The 22,081-nt window shown below is 46.7% G+C and overlaps 1 protein-coding gene across 7 annotated transcripts in view; it reads left to right on the top strand.

Annotated features, from left to right (window-relative positions):
* The first annotated feature begins 5,383 nt into the window (after positions 1-5,383).
* Positions 5,384-22,081, top strand: part of LOC125639862 (uncharacterized) — a 90,830-nt gene continuing 74,132 nt past the window's right edge. For 6 of the 7 annotated variants that reach the window (XR_007357603.1, XM_048857634.1, XM_048857636.1 and 3 more), the window contains exon 1: positions 5,860-6,024. Coding sequence is in view for 6 of the 7 variants with exons in the window: in XM_048857634.1 (XP_048713591.1) it covers positions 5,976-6,024 (49 nt within the window). In the remaining variant the exon portion in view is untranslated. Of the gene's footprint in view, positions 6,025-22,081 lie in introns of all 7 variants that reach the window. The other variant, XM_075130661.1, reaches the window with a different exon arrangement.

Raw genomic sequence — 22,081 nt, 5'->3', positions numbered from 1 at the left:
ATTTATTTGAGCATAAGCTTTCGTGAGCTACAGCTCACTTCACATACAGTATGCATCCGATGAAGTGAGCTGTAGCTCACGAAAGCTTATGCTCAAATAAATTGGTTAGTCTCTATGGTGCCACAAGTACTCCTTTTCTTTTTGTGAATACAGACTAACACGGCTGTTACTCTGAAACAAAACATTTCAGTTCAGTACAATTTGTTCCAATTTTGAACTTTTAACATTTTAAAAAATTGTAATATAAAAATAATAAATTTTATTTCAAACTGTCATTGCAAAATGAAAATTCAAGACATTCCATTGCAAAAATGCCCAAATGGGGCATTCTGACATGATCAAAATACTTCATTTCTGGGGACAGGGGGATGGGGAGGAGTTCTAAACAAAATTTCATCCAAATGGATATGTTTGGATTTTGACAAAAACAATTTTTTGTTAAAAAAATGTTTTCATGAAAAATTTCCAAGCCACTCTAGCAGGGAGCCTGTGGGTGTGTACACTGCAATGTACGCTCAGGGTTCAAACTCAGGCTCAAGCCTACTGCCCCGCTTATGTCTACACACAAACTGTGCTAACCTAGGGCTCAGACCTATGATCCCAGGACCCACAGGGCTGGAGGGTCCAATCCTGAGTCAAGCCAGGACTAGAATTCAAGCCCTGTTGCTTTGCAGTGTAGATGCAGCCCCACTGGACTCATCATGCTCTGGGAGTCTGCCAAAATTATTCCACAAGCCAACTTTCTTTGTCCTCTGACCAGTCAAATTTGTTTGCCAGTCAAGTTTTCCCACACTGCACCACAAACAAAGGGCTAGAGTGGCCACATTTGGGGAGGACATTAGAAAGTTTGGGATATGGGTGGTTGAACTTGGGCCTGCATAATGTGGTGTAGATGATGGAGTCCCACAGAAAGCCTGTGTAGTGCAGTGTGGACATGTTAGCATGGCTGTGAGACCTGGGTCCAGCAATTGTGAGCCCAGGTTTATGATGCAGTGTGGATGCTCAAGCGTGGCTTGCAAACACCTAGTCCACAAGCCTGGGTCCTCAGTGCTGGGTTTACAATGCAGTGGAGAAATACGCCTTATGAGAAGCAGGTCAACAGGAGGGATGGGACGGGCGGCAGATCCCAGCAGTTTGTGGGAGGAGTCTCCCCCAAAGACTCTGTAGGGCTGTGTAGCCTGTCGCCCAGAGGAAGGGAAGCTGTCCAAAGAGGGAGGCTGCACTAACAGCAGAGCAAGGCAACAGGGAGACAACATAGAGCGGGCTCCAGTCAACCACTATGACACCTGAGGATACACTTGTGGGATTGAGGGCCTAACACTCTCCCAACCGACAAGAGTGGGATGGTCCCCAAGGAGGCAGCTTTGAGATGTCTTTTGTAAAGGGACGTGATGAGTCACCAATCTATTAGCATTCTTTGAGGAGGTCAGCAGGCATGTGGACAAGGGTGATAGGGTGGATACAGTGTACTTGGACTGGCAGAAAGTCTTTGACAAGGTCCCTCACCAAAGGCTATTAAGCAAAGTAAGTTGTCATGGGATAAGATAGAAGGTCCTCTCATGGATTGGTAACTGGTTAAAAGTTAGGAAACAAAGCAGAGGAATAAATGGTCAGTTTTCACAGTAGAGAGAGGTAAATAGCGAGTATCTGTACTGGGACCAGGGCTGTTCAACATATTCATAAGTGAGCTAGAAAAAGGGGAAAACAGTGAAGAGGCAACATTTATAGATGATACAAAATTACTCAAGATAGTTAAGTCCAAAGCAGACTGTGGAGAGTTACAAAGGGCTCTCACAAAACTGGGTGACTGGGCAACAAAATGGCAGATGAAATTCAATGTTGATAAATGCAAAGTAATGCAGGTTGGAAAATATAATCCCAACTATACATATAAAATGATGGGATCAGTGGTACTGAAACATTTTTAATAGTGGGGGTGCTGAAAGCCAGTCCCTTTGTCCCTCCCTCCACCCCCCACCCCTCCCAAGCTGGGGCCAGGAGCAGGGCCGTGTCTGTGGTAGGGAGGGACCCAGACAGAGGTACGGGGGCCGAGGCTGGGGCCACAGCTGGGAGCGGGCGTAGGGCCAGGAGTGGAGCCCCAGGTGCGGGGCCGGCAGCCAGGACCCCGAATTAAACCTGGAGATGCTGCAGCAGCCCCCACTCCTCTACTTCCCGCGCATATGGATGGGATCTAAATTGGCTGTTACCACTCATTGTGGATAGTTCTCTGAAAAAATCCACTCAATGTGCAGAAGCAGTCAAAAAAGCCAACAGAATATTAGGAACCATTAGGAAAGGGAGAGAAAAATAAGACAGAAAATATCATAAAGCCACTACATAAATCTATGGTACGCCAACATCTTGAATACTGCATGCAGTTCTGGTCATCCCATCTCACAAAATATATATTAGAATTAGAACAAGTGCAGAAAAGGGCAACAAAAATGATTAGGGGTATGGAAAGGCTTCTGTATGGGGAGAGACTAAGAGGACTGTTCAGCTTAGAAAAGAGAGGACTATGATCGAGGTCTATAAAATCATGAATGATATGGAGAAAAAGGATCACTTGATGAGTCAGCAGTGTGCCCTTGTTGTCAAGAAGGCCAATGGGATTTTGGGATGTATAAGTAGGGGCATAGCGAGCAGATCGAGGGACGTGATCGTTCACCTCTATTCAACATTGGTGAGGCCTCATCTGGAGTACTGTGTCCAGTTTTGGGCCCCACACTACAAGAAGGATGTGGATAAATTGGAGAGAGTCCAGCGAAGAGCAACAACAATGATTAGGGGTCTAGAACACATGACTTATGAGGAGAGGCTGAGGGAGCTGGGATTGTTTAGCCTGCAGAAGAGAAGAATGAGGGGGGATTTGATAGCTGCTTTCAACTACCTGAAAGGGGGTTCCAAAGAGGATGGCTCTAGACTGTTCTCAATGGTAGCAGATGACAGAACGAGGAGTAATGGTCTCAAGTTGCAGTGGGGGAGGTTTAGATTGGATATTAGGAAAAACTTTTTCACTAAGAGGGCGGTGAAACACTGGAATGCGTTACCTAGGGAGGTGGTAGAATCTCCTTCCTTAGAGGTTTTTAAGGTCAGGCTTGACAAAGCCCTGGCTGGGATGATTTAACTGGGAATTGGTCCTGCTTCGAGCAGGGGGTTGGACTAGATGACCTTCAGGGGTCCCTTCCAACCCTGATATTCTATGATTCTATGATTACCTGTTCTGTTCATTCCCTCTGGGGCACTTGGCATTGGCCACTGTCGGAAGACAGGATACTGGGCTAGATGGACCTTTGGTCTGACTAGTATGGCCATTCTTATGTTCTAGAAAGTGAATAGGGAAGTGTTATTTACCCATTCACATAACACAAGAACCAGGGATCACCAGATGAAGTTAACAGGCAACAGGTTTAAAACAAACATAAGTTAGTACTTCTTCACACGACGCGAAGTCAACCTGTTGAACTCATTGCCAGGGGATGTTGTGAAGGCTGAAACTATAACCAGGTTCAAAAAAGAATGAGCTAAGTTCATGGAGGGTAGGTCCATCAATGGCAATTAGCCATGATGGTCAGGGATGCAACCCTGTGCTCTGGGTGTCCCTAAACCTCTGACTTCCAGGAGCTGGGACTGGATGACAGGGGATGGATCATTCAATAGTTGCCCTGTTCTGTTCATTCCCTCTGAAGCACCTGGCACTAGCCCCTATTGGAAGATTATGATACTGAGCTGGATGGACCATTAGTCTGATCCAATATGGTCATCCTTATATTCTTAAGAGACAGAGTGAAGGAGCCCAAGGGACAAGCCTAGCTCTGTTTGAGCTGCCCTAGGTGCAGATCATGGAAATTCTTTACTGTTGTAACTAATCTCTAGGCTATGCCTATACTGCACTTTTGTTGTTAAAACTTTTGTTGGTCAGGGGTGTATAAAAACACACCCCTGACTATCAAAAGTTTTAATGACAAAAAGCACCAGTGTGGACAGCGCTTTGTCAGAGGGAGAGCGACTCCTGCCAACAAAGCTACCACCCCTCACTGGGGTGGGTGGGTATTTTGTTGGCAAGAGAGCTCTTCCCTACTGACAAAGAGCTGCTACACTGTGTGCCTTACACTGCAAGGCTTTAGTAGCACAGCTGTAGCACTGTAAGCTGCACAGTGTAGACATAACCTACGACTTGTGCCTAGGTTATTTGCTCCCTTTCCCTCCCGCCTATGTAGAATGTTCCCATAGTTATGAGAAGAGAATGTGCCCATTAGTGCTGGGTGCACCTACACCACTTGCCTTCCATCCCATGGAGCACAGATCTTGTTGCCACAGATTTTAAAAGGGCCTGGTGTTAGCCGAGTGCTCCCAGTGACCCCCTGCAGTCGGGTCTGAGAGGCTAACCTAGTATCTGGGTGAGGAAGAAGGTGGTGCTGATTAATGGAGCTGTGACATTGATTTCAGAGCAATAATAATACTAAAATGAGACTTTCTTTGGTCTCTGCAACGGAAAGCAATTTTTGATTTCATGTAGTGCCCTCTTCAAAAATGTAGCTGGTGTAATCAACACAGCTCCACTGATTTCAATGGAGATAAGCTGATTTCCACTAGCAGAGGATCTGGCCCATGATGTTTATTTCAAAGGAAAGGGATAAAGAAAGGCATCTGGAGGAGAGGGGCATGAGAACTGGGGGAAGCTGGACTAATTTGGCACCTGGGAAGGAGAAGGGGGAAAGCTGGACTGGATCTTTTCCAACACCTCCCCACCTATTTGATTTTTTCCCACTCATTTGCAACTATTAATTCATCTGAGTCCCCCAACCACACCCACCCCAAATTCAGCAACTGGAAAACCAACACCTAGCAACAGATCTTGTCTGGGTCTGGCCCCGGCAATTTTCATTCAGGCAAAACACCCATGGAAGGCAGTAGAGTTGCTACGATTTGACACTGGTGTAATGGCAGAATACATCCCAAAGGCTTTGAAGTCAATATGAGTTTGGCCGGAGAGGGATGTGGATTGGGGCAATCTCTTAGCAAATATACAGGAGAGGCTTTGTTTGGATTGAGGTGGGTTTTAGGGTTTCCTTTCTTTGTGGTTTGTTTTGCACTGTCTTAACCTGGTTTCTGAGGCATGTACATGGACAACAGCAGGCCTGTACATATAGCTTTGGTTGGGTACAAATCACAGGGCCCTGCTCCCAGCTATGCAGTTCTCCAGGAAAGCTGTAGGTCAGCACTGTAACTGTTTGGTTATGACCTGAGCCCTTCAGCTCTGCTTGGAGTTTTATAACCATTCCAAACCATTGAGGTTTGCAGTGAACTCTCCAATCATAGCCAGTGGAACTGGAATTAATTTAGCTCTTGCTGCCTCTGCCCCTTTAATAGTGTCCTGTAGCCATGTTAAATCAAGGCAGGGATTTGTATAACTCAGGAACACACTTACTGTGGAGAAAAAAACCAAATCACATTCCATGCTTTCCCTCCCTGCTCTCCTCTTCGGAACCCACCGGAGATGTGAGTTGTTTGTTGCCCTTATGCAAGGGCTCAGGCATTTCTTTCCCGGGAGTGCTCTGGGATAGCGAAGGTATCAACCCCTCCAGGCACTGGCTTATCAGCCCGGGGAGATGGAAAGGGAGCAGCCTGTGGAATGTCAGGCCCTGCTGGCTGCGCGCCCATTTACAGTTCAGCAGCCTCGGCGAGAACAGCCCCTGGCTGCTGCTGCGGCTGCCACTCGAGTTATTTCCTCTGGGCTCAGCTGCAGCCTGCAGAGCTCTGCAAAGGGGAGGGGTTTCTTCGCTCCCTCCCTCCCTCCCGAGGGGGTTCCTGCGCCAGCCCAGCGATGGGAGTCAGGGCGAGCGCGGGGCCGGTTTAATTGAAAGCAAACCGTGGAGACTCCACGCGAGGCGAGAGCGCTGGCAGGATGCCTCGGGCTGGCGCCCCGGCTCCCAGCCGCTGCCAGTGAAGGAGCGAAGCTTCCTGCGGCCGCGATGTTCAGCTGGCACAAGAGCTTCACCCTGGGAGCTCCCTGGAGAAAAGGTGAGTCCCGGTCTGGCCCGCACCAGCCCCCGAAGGTCGGAGGAAAAGCCGATCGGGGCGCGCCCGGCTGGGGTTGTTGTGGCGGAGACAGCGGCTGTCTAGCCTAGCGACGCGGCAGTGAAAGACAGACTGGGGAGCGGGTCTGAGCGCCTGCGACCCCGCGGGTCAGTTGCGCTCAGCACCTGGCCGAATTGGGTCGGAAAAGAAGCGAACTCCACGCGTGTCCTTGAGTCAGAGAGCGGGTCCAGAGGCGCCCATCCCGCCCCAGCCGCCCCCTCCCCGCAGAGCTTGCACCAGCCCCTGGGGCCAGGGCGAACCTGGCCATTGACTGCACTGGGGGTTGGGTCAGGCTGACTGCCAGAGTCAGCACCAGCCTTTCACTCACATTTCTACAGAGTCGTGTCGTGACAAAGAGGATCCCAGCCCGCTAGTGGCTGATGACAATAAACCTTCTGGCTTCCCCATTAAACGCTGCACTGGCGGCGGCTTTGCGACTGGCTTTGGCCCAGCCTAGGTGAAGCATGGGCCGGTGCCGCAGCACCACCTGCATGACAAACATTTGCTCAGGGGTTTCCAACGCAATCGTAGGAACGTGAGCTCTGAGCACTGGAGGGAAGTTTTTTTCTTTACAAAATAACTTGCGGAACAAAATTGGTGGACACCCCTTTCCCCCTCCCCAGGAAAAAACCAAAACCATTGGCCATTATAGGACTGCGAGGGAGCAGGGGGGAGAAAGAAAAAAGCAAATGGTTGAGTTCAGAGGCTTTGCAGCTCAAATTGAAATAACTTTCTGTCTCTGGAAGGGTTTTGCAACTAATGTTAAAACTAAAATGCAGTAAGTGATTAAGGTGGTTATATCACTCCAGCTGACTAAAGAACCCCCACCCCAAACAAACAGCGGCCTAGGGGGATAAAAATAAAGGACTAGAATCCAAACTGTCTTCCTCTGGATTTACGCTGGTGTAACTATATTGACTTACCACCATTTTGTGGCAATGTAACTCTGATCCGAATCTGGCCCCAGTTACTCTACTGGGTGCTAACACTATCTATTTCTCCAGGGCGGCACTGCCTGATTGCTTGTGTGATACTTGCAGGGAATTCCAGAAGAGTCTATTCTCTCAGCCCCTCTGTTCAGTATATGCCAGGCATAATCTGGGGGAGACAGTTGTGGTACCATGACACTGCTTTATGTCACCTTCACACAAAAAAGGTGCAGTTACCCGGATTTCACAGTGCTTTGGGACTCAGGTGAGATGGCCATGGCTGAGTCCAGGTGTGATGGATGTGGCATGGAGTTTGCCCAACATTTGTTACTGAATTTTGTAATCTTCAAGATCTACAAGTAAGATCCAGGGACAGAAATACTATTCCAGCCTCAGAGTAACAGCCGTGTTAGTCTGTATTCGCAAAAAGAAAAGGAGTACTTGTGGCACCTTAGAGAATAAATTGGTTAGTCTCTAAGGTGCCACAAGTACTCCTTTTCTTATTCCAGCCTCATTTACCGGGAAACCCTGGGCTAAACCTGCATAGCTCCATTGAAATCAATAGATTGGGCAGATAGTAACTGACCTATTCCACTGATAAGGCGACACTTCTTTAGTCCCACCCATTGGGTGCTTTTCACCAGCACCAAAAGCCACCTCTTGTTAAAAATAAAGATGAAAGATAATGAAATTGTTTGAGGAAGTGGAAAAAGCAGAGGTGGCTGTGGAGATAGGTTACCTGCATTTAAGTTATATGTTGCGCAAAAGCACTTGCAGGCTAGTAAGTCTAGTGTGACCTCTAGTCCCAGGCTGATTTACACTCTCTGAGAGCTGGCTCCATTCCTCTCCAACCCTAATGCAAGTTAGAACCCCAATGGGTGGTCAGGACTGCTGCTCTAATAAGCACTGGCGGATAATAGTTCCCTAGAGCAATTCTGCTAGCTAGGATTGCTGGAGCACATTGCTAGGCCACTGTACATTAGAGGTAGAGAAAGCTGTCTTGAAGAACTTCTAAAGCAAATGCTGGTGTTGCTGCTGGGAGAGGGATCCAAGTCCCACCCAGAAACCTGAAAAATGTGTGAATTGTTGCCACTTACAGTGCTGTCTTTTTTGCTGTACCTTTTTTGCCTGGGGGTAATTTGGTCATAAACCAGATTTTCTTTCCCCAAACTACAGTGTGACCGTAACAGCAAAGTCTGCAGGAAGAGAATATTACTAATTCCCAAAGAAGTGCCACTCACCACATGGACACCAGTGCATGAGTGGGGGGAGATCCTGGGAGGAAAACAGACACCTCACACAGGGCATTGAAAGAGAAACCTGGTCAGAATTTCTGTGAGCTACAGATGGGGCCTGAGGTGTGGAGCTCACACCCAGGGTGAATTTCCCTAAGGCTTGGGGGATAGTGGTGATTTAGATTCAGTGCCCTGATTTGGGCCCCATCTCTGCCAAGAGCAGCCAAGAATTTGCTGTGTTTCTTGGAAGTTCTGTGGCAGGGCTATAAAGCCACATCTATGAGCGCAGCTTTGGAGAGAGAATGAAATCCAAAGCTCTCCTTTGCTGCCTGCTGGTGAAATCTCTGCATGTCTAGTGCACCTGTCAGCAGCTAGATGCTGCTGGGTAAGAGAAAGTGAGCAAGGAACTTGGAGAGAAAAGTGAACGGGTGTGTGAGGAGCAGAGAATGACAGTGAAGGGAGGAAGGTAAAAGGCTTAAGCCAGGGATAGTCAGTTAGTTTTGATCAAGATCCAGATTTCTTGGTCAAGGTATAGTCAAGGTCCAGACTCCAGTGAAAATAATAAAAAAATAATAACAATAATGATAATAATAAGGAAATAAAAAGATTTTGGGGTCCATTCAAAAGCATCTGGAGGTCTGGATTTGGCCGCAGTCCTGCTGACTCACCCTGCCTTAAGCCCTCAAACTCCTTAAAGCTGTGAAGAAAAGCGTGGACAGATCCAGCTACTCTCCAGCATACACCAGTCTCACTCTCAGTCATCATCACAACCATCCCTTTTCAAGAACAGACCCAGGGAAGCAGGCGGGGTGGCAGTAGTGATACTGGTGGTACGCCCCTCAGAAGGCAGTTTAAGACAATTTGCGGTGGTGACGTAGCTGTGTCGTCCTAGGATATTAAGAGACAAGGTGAGGGAGGTGTCCAATAGCCTCGGGCAACAATCCACTTTGTTCTCATGACAGCTGAGGGTCTGTCTCTTCTCTGCAGTAAGACACCACGCTGAGGTTCGGTCTATACTAACTTACCTCAGTATAACCACATTCAAATTTTTCGGTGCTTCCTTGACCTGAAGCCAAACTCCAAACGGCCCTGCCACAGGTCTAGTCCATCAGACACACAAGGCTGATTTCACTGCACAGCAAGGTTTGTGGGTAATAGGAGATGGAGTTTCAGAGTCCATTAATGGCTAACCTGCATGTTTAAGTAGAGTAACCATGACGCTGTGAGGAGGGAGTTGTAGGGTTCCTGTGACATGCCCAGTTAAGGAGACAGAACGTGTGCTTGCACTGATTTCCTATTTCTTTACCTTGAAAAGGCCCCTGCTCCCCTGTCTCATTTTATGGTGAATTCAGGAAGCTCTAGTCATACAGGACTGGAAATCAGAAAGACCTTCCAGATTGTCTAGCCCTGGCACCAAGCACAGAGTAAGAGTTTTATCTGTCCTAGTCCTTCTTGTGCTCCCTCTACCTTCCTCTGGCAATGGTGCCCCACCCACCTCTCTGGGCAGATTATTCCAGTGCCCCCCCTTCATAAGAAATTAAGAATGGCCATACTGGATCAGACCAAAGTTCCATTCAGCCCAGTATCCTGTCGTCCGACAATGGCCAATGCCAGGTGCCCCAGAGGGAATGAACAGGTAATCATCAAGTGATCCATCCCCTGTTGCCCATTTTCAGCTTCTGGCAAACAGAGGTTAGGGACACCATCCCTACCCATCCTGGCTAATAGCCATTGATGGACCTATCCTCCATGAATTTATCTAGTGCTTTTTTGAACCCTGTTATAGTCTTGGCCTTCACAATATCCTCTGGCAAGGAGTTCCCCAGGTTGACTCTATGTTGTGTGAAAAAATACTTCCTTTTGTTTGTTTTAAACCTGCTACCTATTCATTTCATTGGGTGACCCCTAGTTCTTGTGTTATGAGAAGGAGTTAATAACACTTCCTTATTTACTTTCTCCACGCCAGTCATGATTTTATAGACCTTTATCATATCCCCCCTTAGTCGTCTCTTTTCCAAGCTGAAGAGTCCCAGTCTTATTAATCTCTCCTCATATGGCAGCTGTTCCATGCTCCTAATCATTTTAGTTGCCCTTTTCCAATTCCAGTATATCTTTTTTAAGATGGGGTGACCACATCTGTATGCAGTATTCAAGATGTGGGCGTACCATGGATTTCTATGGAGGCAAGATGAAATTTTCTGTCTTATTATCTATCCCTTTTTTAATCATTCCCAACATTCTGTTCACTTTTTTGACTGCTGCTGCACATTGAGTGGATGTTTTCAGAGAACTATCCACAACGACTCCAAGATCTCTTTCTTGAGTGATAAAAGTTCATTTAGACCCCATCATTTTATATGTATAGTTAGGATTACGTTTTCCAATGTGCATTACTTTGCATTGTGCATCACAATCCCTGTCCCCACCCCCAGTCCATTCTACCCATTTCCTTTGTTTAAATTAGCAAACCCTCCCCAGTGGAAATTCCACTAGGCTCCATGGTTGGAGAGGTCTGTGTACGTGCTTCCCACCACAGTGAATGGGAAGAAAGAAATTTTTGTGACTGGCTGGTTGGCTGAGCCCCTGGTTGAAGCTGTCATGATGCTGGCATTTCCATGTATGGGATAACAATGTGCTAGGGCACCTAGGAGTCTTTTTCATTATTATTTAGATCTAAATAAATAAATGAGTGATGGGCTTGATGCAGAAGTTATTGGGTGAGGTTCTATGCTGGTGGTCAGATTAGATGATCGGACTAGGCCTTTCTGACTTTAAAAGCGATGACTCTATTAATCATATATTCGGATTTATTCCAGTAATAAATAGGATAATCTAGCTGAGCAGTGTTGGTTCCTGTGTGCACTGATGGCTTCAGATAGAGGGTCAGTAACTCAACAGACCCATTGCCCTGCTCCAAGAAACTAGTTGGCCAGCTGAAAAACCTTAAGTGGGTTTTCCACTCAGGAAGCCATTTCCTCTTTTATCCCACTATCTATCTATGCCTATAAACTTTTCATTTCCCTTTCCCCAGTGTCACTGCCTCTCAAGTTTTTGTATACAGTGCTCACTCTCTCAGTCTCTTGTAAGCTGTACATGTTGTTAACTTAACACCTCATATGTAAAATCCCCTTATCATTTTTGTCATCCTTCACTAATTGAAATTAGGGGGGTGTTTGAATATAGAGGGGTGTTTGAATATACTGAAGGGGTGACGGTTGTCCTGATCACATAGCAGCCCCATTGCTGGTAGTGCCTCATTCTCCACTCAACTGTCGGTGTTTTATAAGACAGGCATCTGTAAAAGCTATGTAAAGGTTGAGTATAATCCAAAAATTGCTGTTGTAGATTTGTAAGAATCAAATCTGTGTACTTTTTCAGCTGGCTTGACAAGTAGCATTTGTTCTCTTCACTTAAGGAGTCAATATTAAGTGCCTAAATTAGTCAACTTCTGAACTGAAATCCTTGCTTCTTCCAGTACATTTTCAATGGCTATCTCTCTGTTTGATCCAAGTGTAGCTTCTATTGCTGGACAAAGATCTACTACTGATGCCTGGACGGCATTGTTTAATGACCTAAGTGGTTTCAGCAGTAGACTTACGAGAGAGAATGGCAATAGTCTTCTCTGAATGTAGTAGCAAAAGTAGTCCACCAGCATTACTACTTAGATCCATCCGATCTAGGTAGATCCTTTCCAAAGCCAATAATAATGGTTGCAGTAATTTTTAAGACAACAGCCATGGGTCGTTTATAAGAAGGCCAGTGGCTTTTCCCAGGTTGGACTCATTTTAACTTTAAGATGTTGAGCCCTTTTGGATTCTTGCTGAAAAAAAGACTATAATGAAGAAATGACATTTATGGCTTTTAAAATGTCTTTTGAAGATTCTGCAGCTTGTACCCATACTTGGAATAACAGAGACTTGGTGGGATAACTCACATGACTGGAGTACTGTCATGGATGGTTATAAACTGTTCAGGAAGGACAGGCAGGGCAGAAAAGGTGGGGGAGTAGCACTGTATGTAAGGGAGCAGTATGACTGCTCAGAGCTCCGGTACGAAACAGCAGAAAAACCTGACTGTCTCTGGATTAAGTTTAGAAGTGTGAGCAACAAGAGTGATGTAGTGGTGGGAGTCTGCTATAGACCACCGGACCAGGGGGATGAGGTGGATGAAGCTTTCTTCCGGCAGCTCGCAGAAGCTACTAGATCGCACGCCCTGGTTCTCATGGGTGACTTTAATTTTCCTGATATCTGCTGGGAGAGCAATACAGTGGTGCACAGACAATCCAGGAAGTTTTTGGAAAGCGTAGGGGACAATTTCCTGGTGCAAGTGATAGAGGAGCCAACTGGGGGGGAGCTTTTCTTGACCTGCTGCTCACAAACCGGGAAGAATTAGTGGGGGAAGCAAAAGTGGATGGCAATCTGGGAGGCAGTGACCATGAGTTGGTTGAGTTCAGGATCCTGACACAGGGAAGAAAGGTAAGCAGCAGGATACGGACCCTGGACTTCAGGAAAGCAGACTTCAACTCCCTCAGGGAACGGATGGGTAGGATCCCCTGGGGGACTAACATGAAGGGGAAAGGAGTCCAGGAGAGCTGGCTGTATTTCAAGGAATCCCTGTTGAGGTTACAGGGACAAACCATCCTGATGTGTTGAAAGAATAGTAAATATGGCAGGTGACCAGCTTGGCTTAACGGTGAAATCCTAGCGGATCTTAAACATAAAAAAGAAGCTTACAAGAAGTGGAAGGTTGGACATATGACCAGGGAAGAGCATAAAAATATTGCTTGGGCATGTAGGAATGAAATCAGGAGGGCCAAATCGCACCTGGAGCTGCAGCTAGCGAGAGATGTCAAGAGTAACAAGAAGGGTTTCTTCAGGTATGTTGGCAACAAGAAGAAAGCCAGGGAAAGTGTGGGCCCCTTAATGAATGAGGGAGGCAACCTAGTGACAGAAGATGTGGAAAAACCTAATGTACTCAATGCTTTTTTTGACTCTGTCTTCACGAACAAGGTCAGCTCCCAGACTGCTGCGCTGGGCATCACAACATGGGGAATAGATGGCCAGCTCTCTGTGGAGAAAGAGGTGGTTAGGGACTATTTAGAAAAGCTGGACGTGCACAAGTCCATGGGGCCGGACGAGCTGCATCCGAGAATGCTAAAGGAATTGGCGGCTGTGATTGCAGAGCCATTGGCCATTATTTTTGAAAACTCGTGGCGAACGGGGGAAGTCCCGGATGACTGGAAAAAGGCTAATGTAGTGCCAATCTTTAAAAAAGGGAAGAAGGAGGATCCTGGGAACTACAGGCCAGTCAGCCTCACCTCAGTCCCCGGAAAAATCATGGAGCAGGTCCTCAAAGAATCAATCCTGAAGCACTTACATGAGAGGAAAGTGATCAGGAACAGTCAGCATGGATTCACCAAGGGAAGGTCATGCCTGACTAATCTAATCGCCTTCTATGATGAGATTACTGGTTCTGTGGATGAAGGGAAAGCAGTGGATGTATTGTTTCTTGACTTTAGCAAAGCTTTTGACACGGTCTCCCACAGTATTCTTGTCAGCAAGTTAAAGAAGTATGGGCTGGATGAATGGACTATAAGGTGGGTTGAAAGTTGGCTAGATTGTTGGGCTCAACGGGTAGTGATCAATGGCTCCATGTCTAGTTGGCAGCCGGTGTCAAGTGGAGTGCCCCAGGACTGACCCCTGGTTTTGTTCAATATCTTCATAAATGATCTGGAGGATGGTGTGGATTGCACTCTCAGCAAATTTGCGGATGATACTAAACTGGGAGGAGTGGTAGATACGCTGGAGGGCAGGGATAGGATGCAGAGGGACCTAGACAAATTGGAGGATTGGGCCAAAAGAAATCTGATGAGGTTCAATAAGGATAAGTGCAGGGTCCTGCACTTAGGACGGAAGAACCCAATGCACCGCTACAGACTAGGGACCGAATGGCTAGGCAGCAGTTCTGCGGAAAAGGACCTAGGGGTGACAGTGGACGAGAAGCTGGATATGAGTCAGCAGTGTGCCCTTGTTGCCAAGAAGGCCAATGGGATTTTGGGATGTATAAGTAGGGGCATAGCGAGCAGATCGAGGGACGTGATCATTCCCCTCTATTCGACATTGGTGAGGCCTCATCTGGAGTACTGTGTCCAGTTTTGGGCCCCACACTACAAGAAGGATGTGGATAAATTTGAGAGAGTCCAGCGAAGGGCAACAAAAATGATTTGGGGTCTGGAACACATGACTTATGAGGAGAGGCTGAGGGAACTGGGATTGTTTAGTCTGCAGAAGAGAAGAATGAGGGGGGATTTGATAGCTGCTTTCAACTACCTGAGAGGTGGTTCCAGAGAGGATGGTTCTAGACTATTCTCAGTGATAGAAGAGGACAGGACAAGGAGTAATGGTCTCAAGTGGCAGTGGGGGAGGTTCAGGTTGGATATTAGGAAAAACGTTTTCACTAGGAGGGTGGTGAAACACTGGAATGCGTTACCTAGGGAGGTGGTAGAATCTCCTTCCTTAGAAGTTTTTAAGGTCAGGCTTGACAAAGCCCTGGCTGGGATGATTTAATTGGGGATTGGTCCTGCTTTGAGCAGGGGGTTGGACTGGATGACCTCCTGAGGTCCCTTCCAACTCTGATATTCTATGATTCTATGAGTACTAGATGGAATAGATGGCCTCTGCAGTGCATATAGGAGAGATTAGGGTTACACTTTTCTCTGAGCAAAGCTTGTACTCCACTGCCTTCCAGAGAGGTTTGCAACTTCATCAAATGCACAGCAGCCATCTCTTTAGGGTTCAGTCTGCAAACATTTAACTCTTCTAAGACGTAGGTTGTCACAGATGCAGCTGATATGTCTTCTATAACCTGAACATCTAGAAATGCATCTACTGGCCTACCACTGACATCAAGATAACATACACAATGACTTAATACTTGATGCCCATTTACATTGGTGCATTCGTTGGCCATGTACGCAAATTTTCTGAATGCAGTGAGAGAGTTCTTCACTTTTTAAACTGCTGAGTCTTTCATTGTTGCACCATATGCTTCTAACCAGTCAGTTGAGTTTCTCGCAGAAAGATAGTAAGCATTTGCTGGTCTTGGTCAGAACCAGTGTCCAACTTCAGGATTAACAACTGACAAGGCACTTAACAACATTGACCTCCAGTTTGTAGTATGTGGTATCTCTTGCTTAAATAGAAAGTATGATGTGACAGCTATGTTTGTTTGCATAAACTGTGTTTTGTCTCTAGAATTCTTAACAGCCTCATTAAGTACTTCTAAAATTGGCTTTGACAGTAACTGGCTTATAAAGTTTTCTGCATGTTGATGCAGTCCAAAGGTTTGGTGTTTTGCAGTCTTTTCACTGGTTTTCAGCATTCGTTTGCTGATCAGTCTGGCAAACCAAACTCCTCCACTTTTATTGTATAAATCCATGGTATGCCCACATCTTGAATGCTGTGTGCAGTTCTGATTGCCCCATCTCAAAAAAGATATATTGGAGTTGGAAAAGGTACACAGAGAACGGCAACTAAAATGATTAGGGGTATGGAACAGCTTCAATATGAGGAGAGATTAAAAAGACTGGGACTTTTCAGCTTGGAAAAGAGACAACTAAGAGGGGATATTATAGAGGTGGAGAAGGTGAATAAGGAAGTGTTATTTACTTATTTACTCCTTCAGATAACACAAGGACTAGGGGTCATGCAATGAAATTAATAGGCAGCAAGTTTAAAACAAACAAAAGGAAGTACTTCTTCACACAACACACAGTCAACCTGTGGAACTCGTTTCCAGAAGATGTTGTGAAGGCCAAAACTATAACAGGGTTCAAAAAAGAACTAGATAAGTTCATGGAGGATAGCTCCATTAATGGCTATTAGCAGGATGGGCAGGAATGCAATACTCTGAGTGCCCATAGCCTCTGTTTGCCAGAAGCTGGGAGTGGACAACAGGGGATGGATCACTTGATAATTGCCCTCTTCTGTTCATTCCCTTTGAAGCACCTGGCATTGGCCACTGTTAGAAGACAGGATCCTGGGCTAGATGGACCTTTGGTCTGACCCAGTATGGCCGTTCTTATGTTCTTATGTAAAAAGTAATTATAATATAATAAAAATGTTTAGTACAGAAACTCCCCAAGATAATGACCTCTCGAGATAGCGACAATGTGAGATAATGACCTTGGCAAATAATACATTTTAAAAATCTTGGCCCACTAGGAATGTATATTTATATAAGTTTCCTAGTCACAAATCTAGCATTCTAGACCAAAGTCACTAAAACATAGTCCAACAATGAAATGTTCCTTTAATATGCCTATCCTTCTCCCTCCACCCCACCCCACTCATAGTTGGTGTTCTGGGTCAGTGAAGACTCAGAGTTCAGAGGTGCTTTCACATGAGTTCATCTCCCACACTGGGAGGGGAAGGGGAGGGATGAAGGCACCTTGCTTGTTCCTCCAGCCACTCGCTGATTGCCACTCACTCTGGCCTCTTGCTCTGGCCACTGTTCATCATGCCACCATTCACTCCACTGCTCCATCGCTGATGGCCCTGTGCCATCACCTTCTGCTGCCACCTGCCACTGTGACCTTGGTGAGTCGGTCTATTGAGGTTCTACCCAGCTTTCAGTGATTTCAGCTCTCAGTGGGGGAACCTCACTGCTAGTGCAAGCTGGGCAGGGTCTTCCTCAGAAATGTTGTCACACAGCAGGTCTAAGCACTGACCTGATGATTATCAGTGATTTCAGCTCCAGTGGTCACTTCAAAAACAAAAGACTCTTTATGGTGCCTAATCATCTGTAATTTTAAACAAAGGATGGGGGCAGGTCAAATAGTGCCTGTGACTCTTAGGCTGAGCCCACGCCACCAAGAAAAACACCTGTCTCCACTCTCTCTCTCTCTCTCCGCTATCCAAAACCCTTGAGTAGGGAGTGCAGTTCAATTGAGCATGATCAATGCTTAATTTGTAATGAAAGAGGTGCCAGGGCTCAAGCAAGTTTTTTTACTTTTATAACTGATGTGGCAAGTCCAGAGGTCCTGGGGCTATGAACACCAAGCCTAGATGTGCCAGGGCTCAGACTTGGCACAAATTAAGCACTGAAGGTGACCCCCTCAACCAGGACATGCTAAGTACAGTTTTGCTGCCCTTTACTCATACAGTAACAACATTTCATTACCCCTGCATTCAGTACTAAAGTGATTTGTAACCCAACACCAGGCAAAACTGATCTCTTGGGCAACACATCTCTGTCTGCTGGATACCAAGGCAAGATAGATATGTTCATTTAAATACAGTCTGGTCCTGAAACCTCTCCCTCCTCCTCCCTCCCCCCCCCCCCCCCCCGCCAGCTCATTACTTGCTGTCAGGAGAGAGCTCATTCAGACCTTGCTTACAAATCATAATTTGAAATTCTTAGGTTGGTCAACATCACAAAAAACGAATGCACCGACATTGTCATAAAAAAAAACCTGCTGTGTGAGGAAGCTAGTCTTTGTTCATACTTTTCAAACCTGTTATGCTTTTTCAAGTACAAGTATTTTATCATATACTGTACATGCTTTTAAAGTGTGTATTAATGTTTCAATTTCAATTCAAATTTCCAACCAATGACTAAACTGGCAACACTGTAAAGGTAGCTAGTTGACCACTGGAAGGCTGTTGGGGAAATTCAGGGGCAGTGTAGGGAAATCCCTGTTTCCCCCTCTAATTTATCAATGTCCATTTTACATTGAGTTTAACACTGTCCCCCCGAGTGTGTCTCTGTTGTGAACCAAGCGGCATCATTATGTCCCTGAACCTACAAGAAATAATATCTGCAATTCAGAGATCATCTTTCACCCCAAAGTGCTTTGTTACCTTTGCTGAGAGACCAACTTGTAACACTCTGAATTTCATCTGAAATTCACTCTGAATTAATCATTTAGTGAATTTCATCCTTCACCTCTGGTCCATAAATCAATCACCATCTTCTCAAAATGATTTATTCTGAATTTGAAGTTTGAGCTAATTTGACTGGACACCAGTCACATGGTATATCTCGGTTTCCTGATTAGATGAGCTAACTCTCACACTCAGGTTTCTGGTGTAAATGTTCACAATTATGAATCTGTAATTTGCATCCTGCAAACATACTACACTATGTGGTTAAAATGCACTGTGGCAGTAAACACCATTATTAGGACAGTGGTTCTCAAACCTGCTCCCTGTCTCAGCACATACAGCAAAGGCAGTCAGAGGCAAAAAATGCCTTTTGGTTCAGAAAGGAAGTGACCCTTTTAAAAAAAATTCTAGGAAATGCAAATCTCATTGTTTGGGGGCCGGGGTGGGGTGGGTGGGTGGGTGGGTGGGTGGGTGAGGGATTCCACCTTTTTTCTGATGAAAGGGCTTTTAATGAAGGGAAATGCCACCTGTGCCAAATCCTGACAGAGAAATTAAAGAAAACCTAACACATGACAGGGAACAAGAAGCTAAGGATAAAGTGTGTTTAAAAGGAAAGGGAAATGGATGGGTGAGAGAATGGGAAATGGAAACTTTCACCTCTAGGTCATCTGCCTGAATCTAAGTCACTAGTGACTTAACATCCTCATCATCTGCAGACAGCTGTGCACAAGTGAGGCAGTGTGGCCTAGTGAAGAGCACCCTGGATGGGGACTTGGGAGACCTGGGTTCTAGTCTTAGCTCTGCCACCACTTTGCTGGATCACTTTCTCTCTTAGTATTCAGGATCCTTATTTGTAAAATGGAGATACTAATACTGAGGTCCCTTGTGAAGTAGTTTGAAATCTGCTGAGGGGGAAGCTAGGTATGATTATTATTTATTTACTGTGGTACCTGGGATGTGATCAGAGGCAGATTAAGGTTTCCTGGGGTCCTGGGCCAGAGCAAGTGGGGGGCCACTTTCTGCCTGTGGCCCAGCCCACTGCCCCTTCCTTGGGGCCTGCCCCTGTTCCACCCAGGGTCCCCCCATCCCAGCTCCACAACCCCTTTTGCTCCGTTCTCCCACCCAAAATGCAGCCCCAAGACTGGAGAAGCTCTGTCCCTGAGTTTTGACCTGGGACACAGCAGGAAGTGAGAGCTCCTCCAGTCCCAGGGATGCAGCAGGGGTCCCGGTGTTGAGGCTTCCCCCGCTCCTTCCACTTCTGCGGGGGAGCAGGGTCGGACGCTGGGGCTTTTCCTGCCCTGCCTCTGCAGTGTTTCTGCTGGCAATTGGGGTTGGGCATGGGGGTTTCCCCTGCCACCCCGTGGCTTCTGTCTTGAATGGGTGGGGGCTCTGGGGCTTCCCCCACCTGGGGCTTCTGCTGGGGATGGGGTCAGGGGCTGCTGGGGGGTGCTACTGGATGTGATAGATGGAGTTAAGGGGTCTTAGTAGGCAACAGCCACATCACAGGATGTGCCTTTGATGGCAGCATCAGCATCATGGCCAAGGACTGAAGCAGCCCCTCACTCCTAGGGTAGGTGCCTCCGGGAAAGGTATGAGGCATACAGTAGGACAGCACGTGGGAAGCTAGCAATGCCGTCCTTGCTCTGTAGCTAAGATGAGTGCGTCACTCTAGGGTGGTGATTATTAGTGCTATTTATTTAGTTGTATTACGGTAACACCTGCAGGACCCAGTCAGGGATTGGGTCCCCTAGAGCGCTAGCCACTGTACACACACAAGGAAAAGCTGGTCCCTGTCCCAAAGCACTTGCATGCGGTGTAATGAGAGACAGCGGATGGACACAGCAAACAGGTGGGGTGCGCACAAGGCACAAGGGAGATGATTATGAACACAGGTCACGGCACACCAGTTGGCTACCCACTGGTGTGCTGCCACCACTGCTTATGGTACTTATCAGACTGCCCGTCGGGCACCTTTCGCCAGGGCAGAACGCACACCTATACCAAGTGGAGTGCTGAACACTCAGCTCTGTGAGACTCCGGTACTGTCATTTCTACATATATAGGATGGCAACATTTCAGGAAGAACAGAACCTTAAAGGAAGGTAAAAATATTGGGGTCCCAAAGAAGAAGTACCCAAATCAAGCTGAAGTGTATGGATTCTAATGTGGTGACCCCAGCCCTACACAGATGCCTACTCTATCCAGACATTTAAAAATAGTGGAGGGATTTTATAGTTTGTGAGATAAGCTCTGAGTTTTTGCATCAGGGGCCAAATATTGTTCTCAGCTCCCCTAGTGGAACCCCATTAGCTTTACTGGGGTTGCACTGGTGTAACTGGGCGCAGAATTTGGCCTTTATTTTTTTTCCTCTAGAGACAGACTGAAGGTGTACACTTTGGATCTGGTTTATGAACACTCCCAAGTTTGTGGATTTCAATGTGGGTTCTGGCTTGGCCCAGAATAAAGTTGGAGGCCATTTGCAAGAGTTGGATCTGGATGTGGATTCTGAGTGCCTTGGTGCCAGCAGACTGGGGGTGGGAGGTGGGGAGGGAGGGGGAGGAGCAGGGTGTTCAGGCCCAGGAGTCATTTCCCCCTAGGTTTGAAGAAACAAAGAAAACAGCTTGATAGTGATTGCCTACTTAGACGTGTAGGAATATCATTGTTCCTTTTCTCAGACTGCACCCAATGCACTTGGGTTTGGCTCTGCCCCAACTGTCACTAGTTATTGTTTAAGAGGGAAAAATGTGCTTGGAAAAGGAGGCTAAGGTCTTGTCTACACTATCAAGTTTTGTCGACAAAAGTGATGTCGACACATAAAAATTGGCATAATAAAAATCAGAATGTCATGTTCACACTTGCTCCCTCTGTCAGCAGAGTGTGTCCACAGTTGGGGCACTATCATTGACAGTGTGAGCAATGCACTGTGGTTACCCATCCCACAGTCCAGCTCAACACCTTCTGTCGGTAGGTGTTGTGGGAAGGTGGAATGGTACATGGCGCATCTTGGAACCAGGCTCAATGTCCCACGCAGCATTGCTTTCTGTCCCAGCACTCCATGGGTTGTCGGCTTTCTTTTGTGGCATTTTTCAATGGCCCTTCTTTGCTGTGCACCCTGGCATCTCTGTGTGAAGGGATGGATCCAGCCCTGCTCCCCTATGCTCTGTTAACTCTCATGAAGACACTGTGGATGGCAGTGCAGTTAATCGCGAAGTTCCTAACTAAAGAAGACTCCCAGGTGCCTGACATTCTGTGTGATCCGGATAGGAGCAACTTTAGATTGCTTTTGGCATTCACAGAGCAGGTGTATAGGGTGGACCGTCGCTTTTGGGCTCAGGAAACAAGCACAGAATGGTGGGATCGTATCCACATGCAGGTGTGGGATGATGAGCAGTAGCTACAGAACTTTCAGATGCGGAAAGCCACCTTCCTGGAACTGTGTGGAGCTCGCCCCAGCACTGCGGTGCAAGGACACCAGAATGAGAGCTGCCCTATTGATGTAGAAGCATGTGGCGATTGCTGTTTGGAAGCTAGTGACTCCAGACTGCCACTGGTTGGTCGCAAATCAATTTGGAGTTGGGAAGTAGACTGCTGGGGATGCGTTAATGAAAGTGTGCAGGGCAATTAATTGCATCCCGCTACGAAGGATCGCGCATGAAATAGTGGATGACTTTGCAAAAATGAGTTTCCCTAACTGTGGAGGGTCAATAGATGGCACACATATTCCAATTTTGGCACCAGATCACCTTGTGACTGAGTACATCAATAGGAAGGGATACTTCTCCATGGTGTTCCAGGCGCATGTGGATGACCATGGGTGTTTTACTAACATCAACGCAGGGTGGTCTGGGAAGGTGCATGATGAACGCATCTTCAGGAACACTGGCTTATATAGAAAGCTAGAAGCGGGGACTTCCTTTCCAAACCAGAAGATTTCAGTGGGAGATGTTGAAAT

Source organism: Caretta caretta, chromosome 7, assembly GCF_965140235.1.
Source record: "Caretta caretta isolate rCarCar2 chromosome 7, rCarCar1.hap1, whole genome shotgun sequence".
NCBI classification, from domain to species: Eukaryota; Metazoa; Chordata; order Testudines; family Cheloniidae; genus Caretta; species Caretta caretta.
The sequence above is the reverse complement of the archived record's forward strand: the minus strand, read 5'-3'. Positions and strand labels throughout refer to the sequence as shown.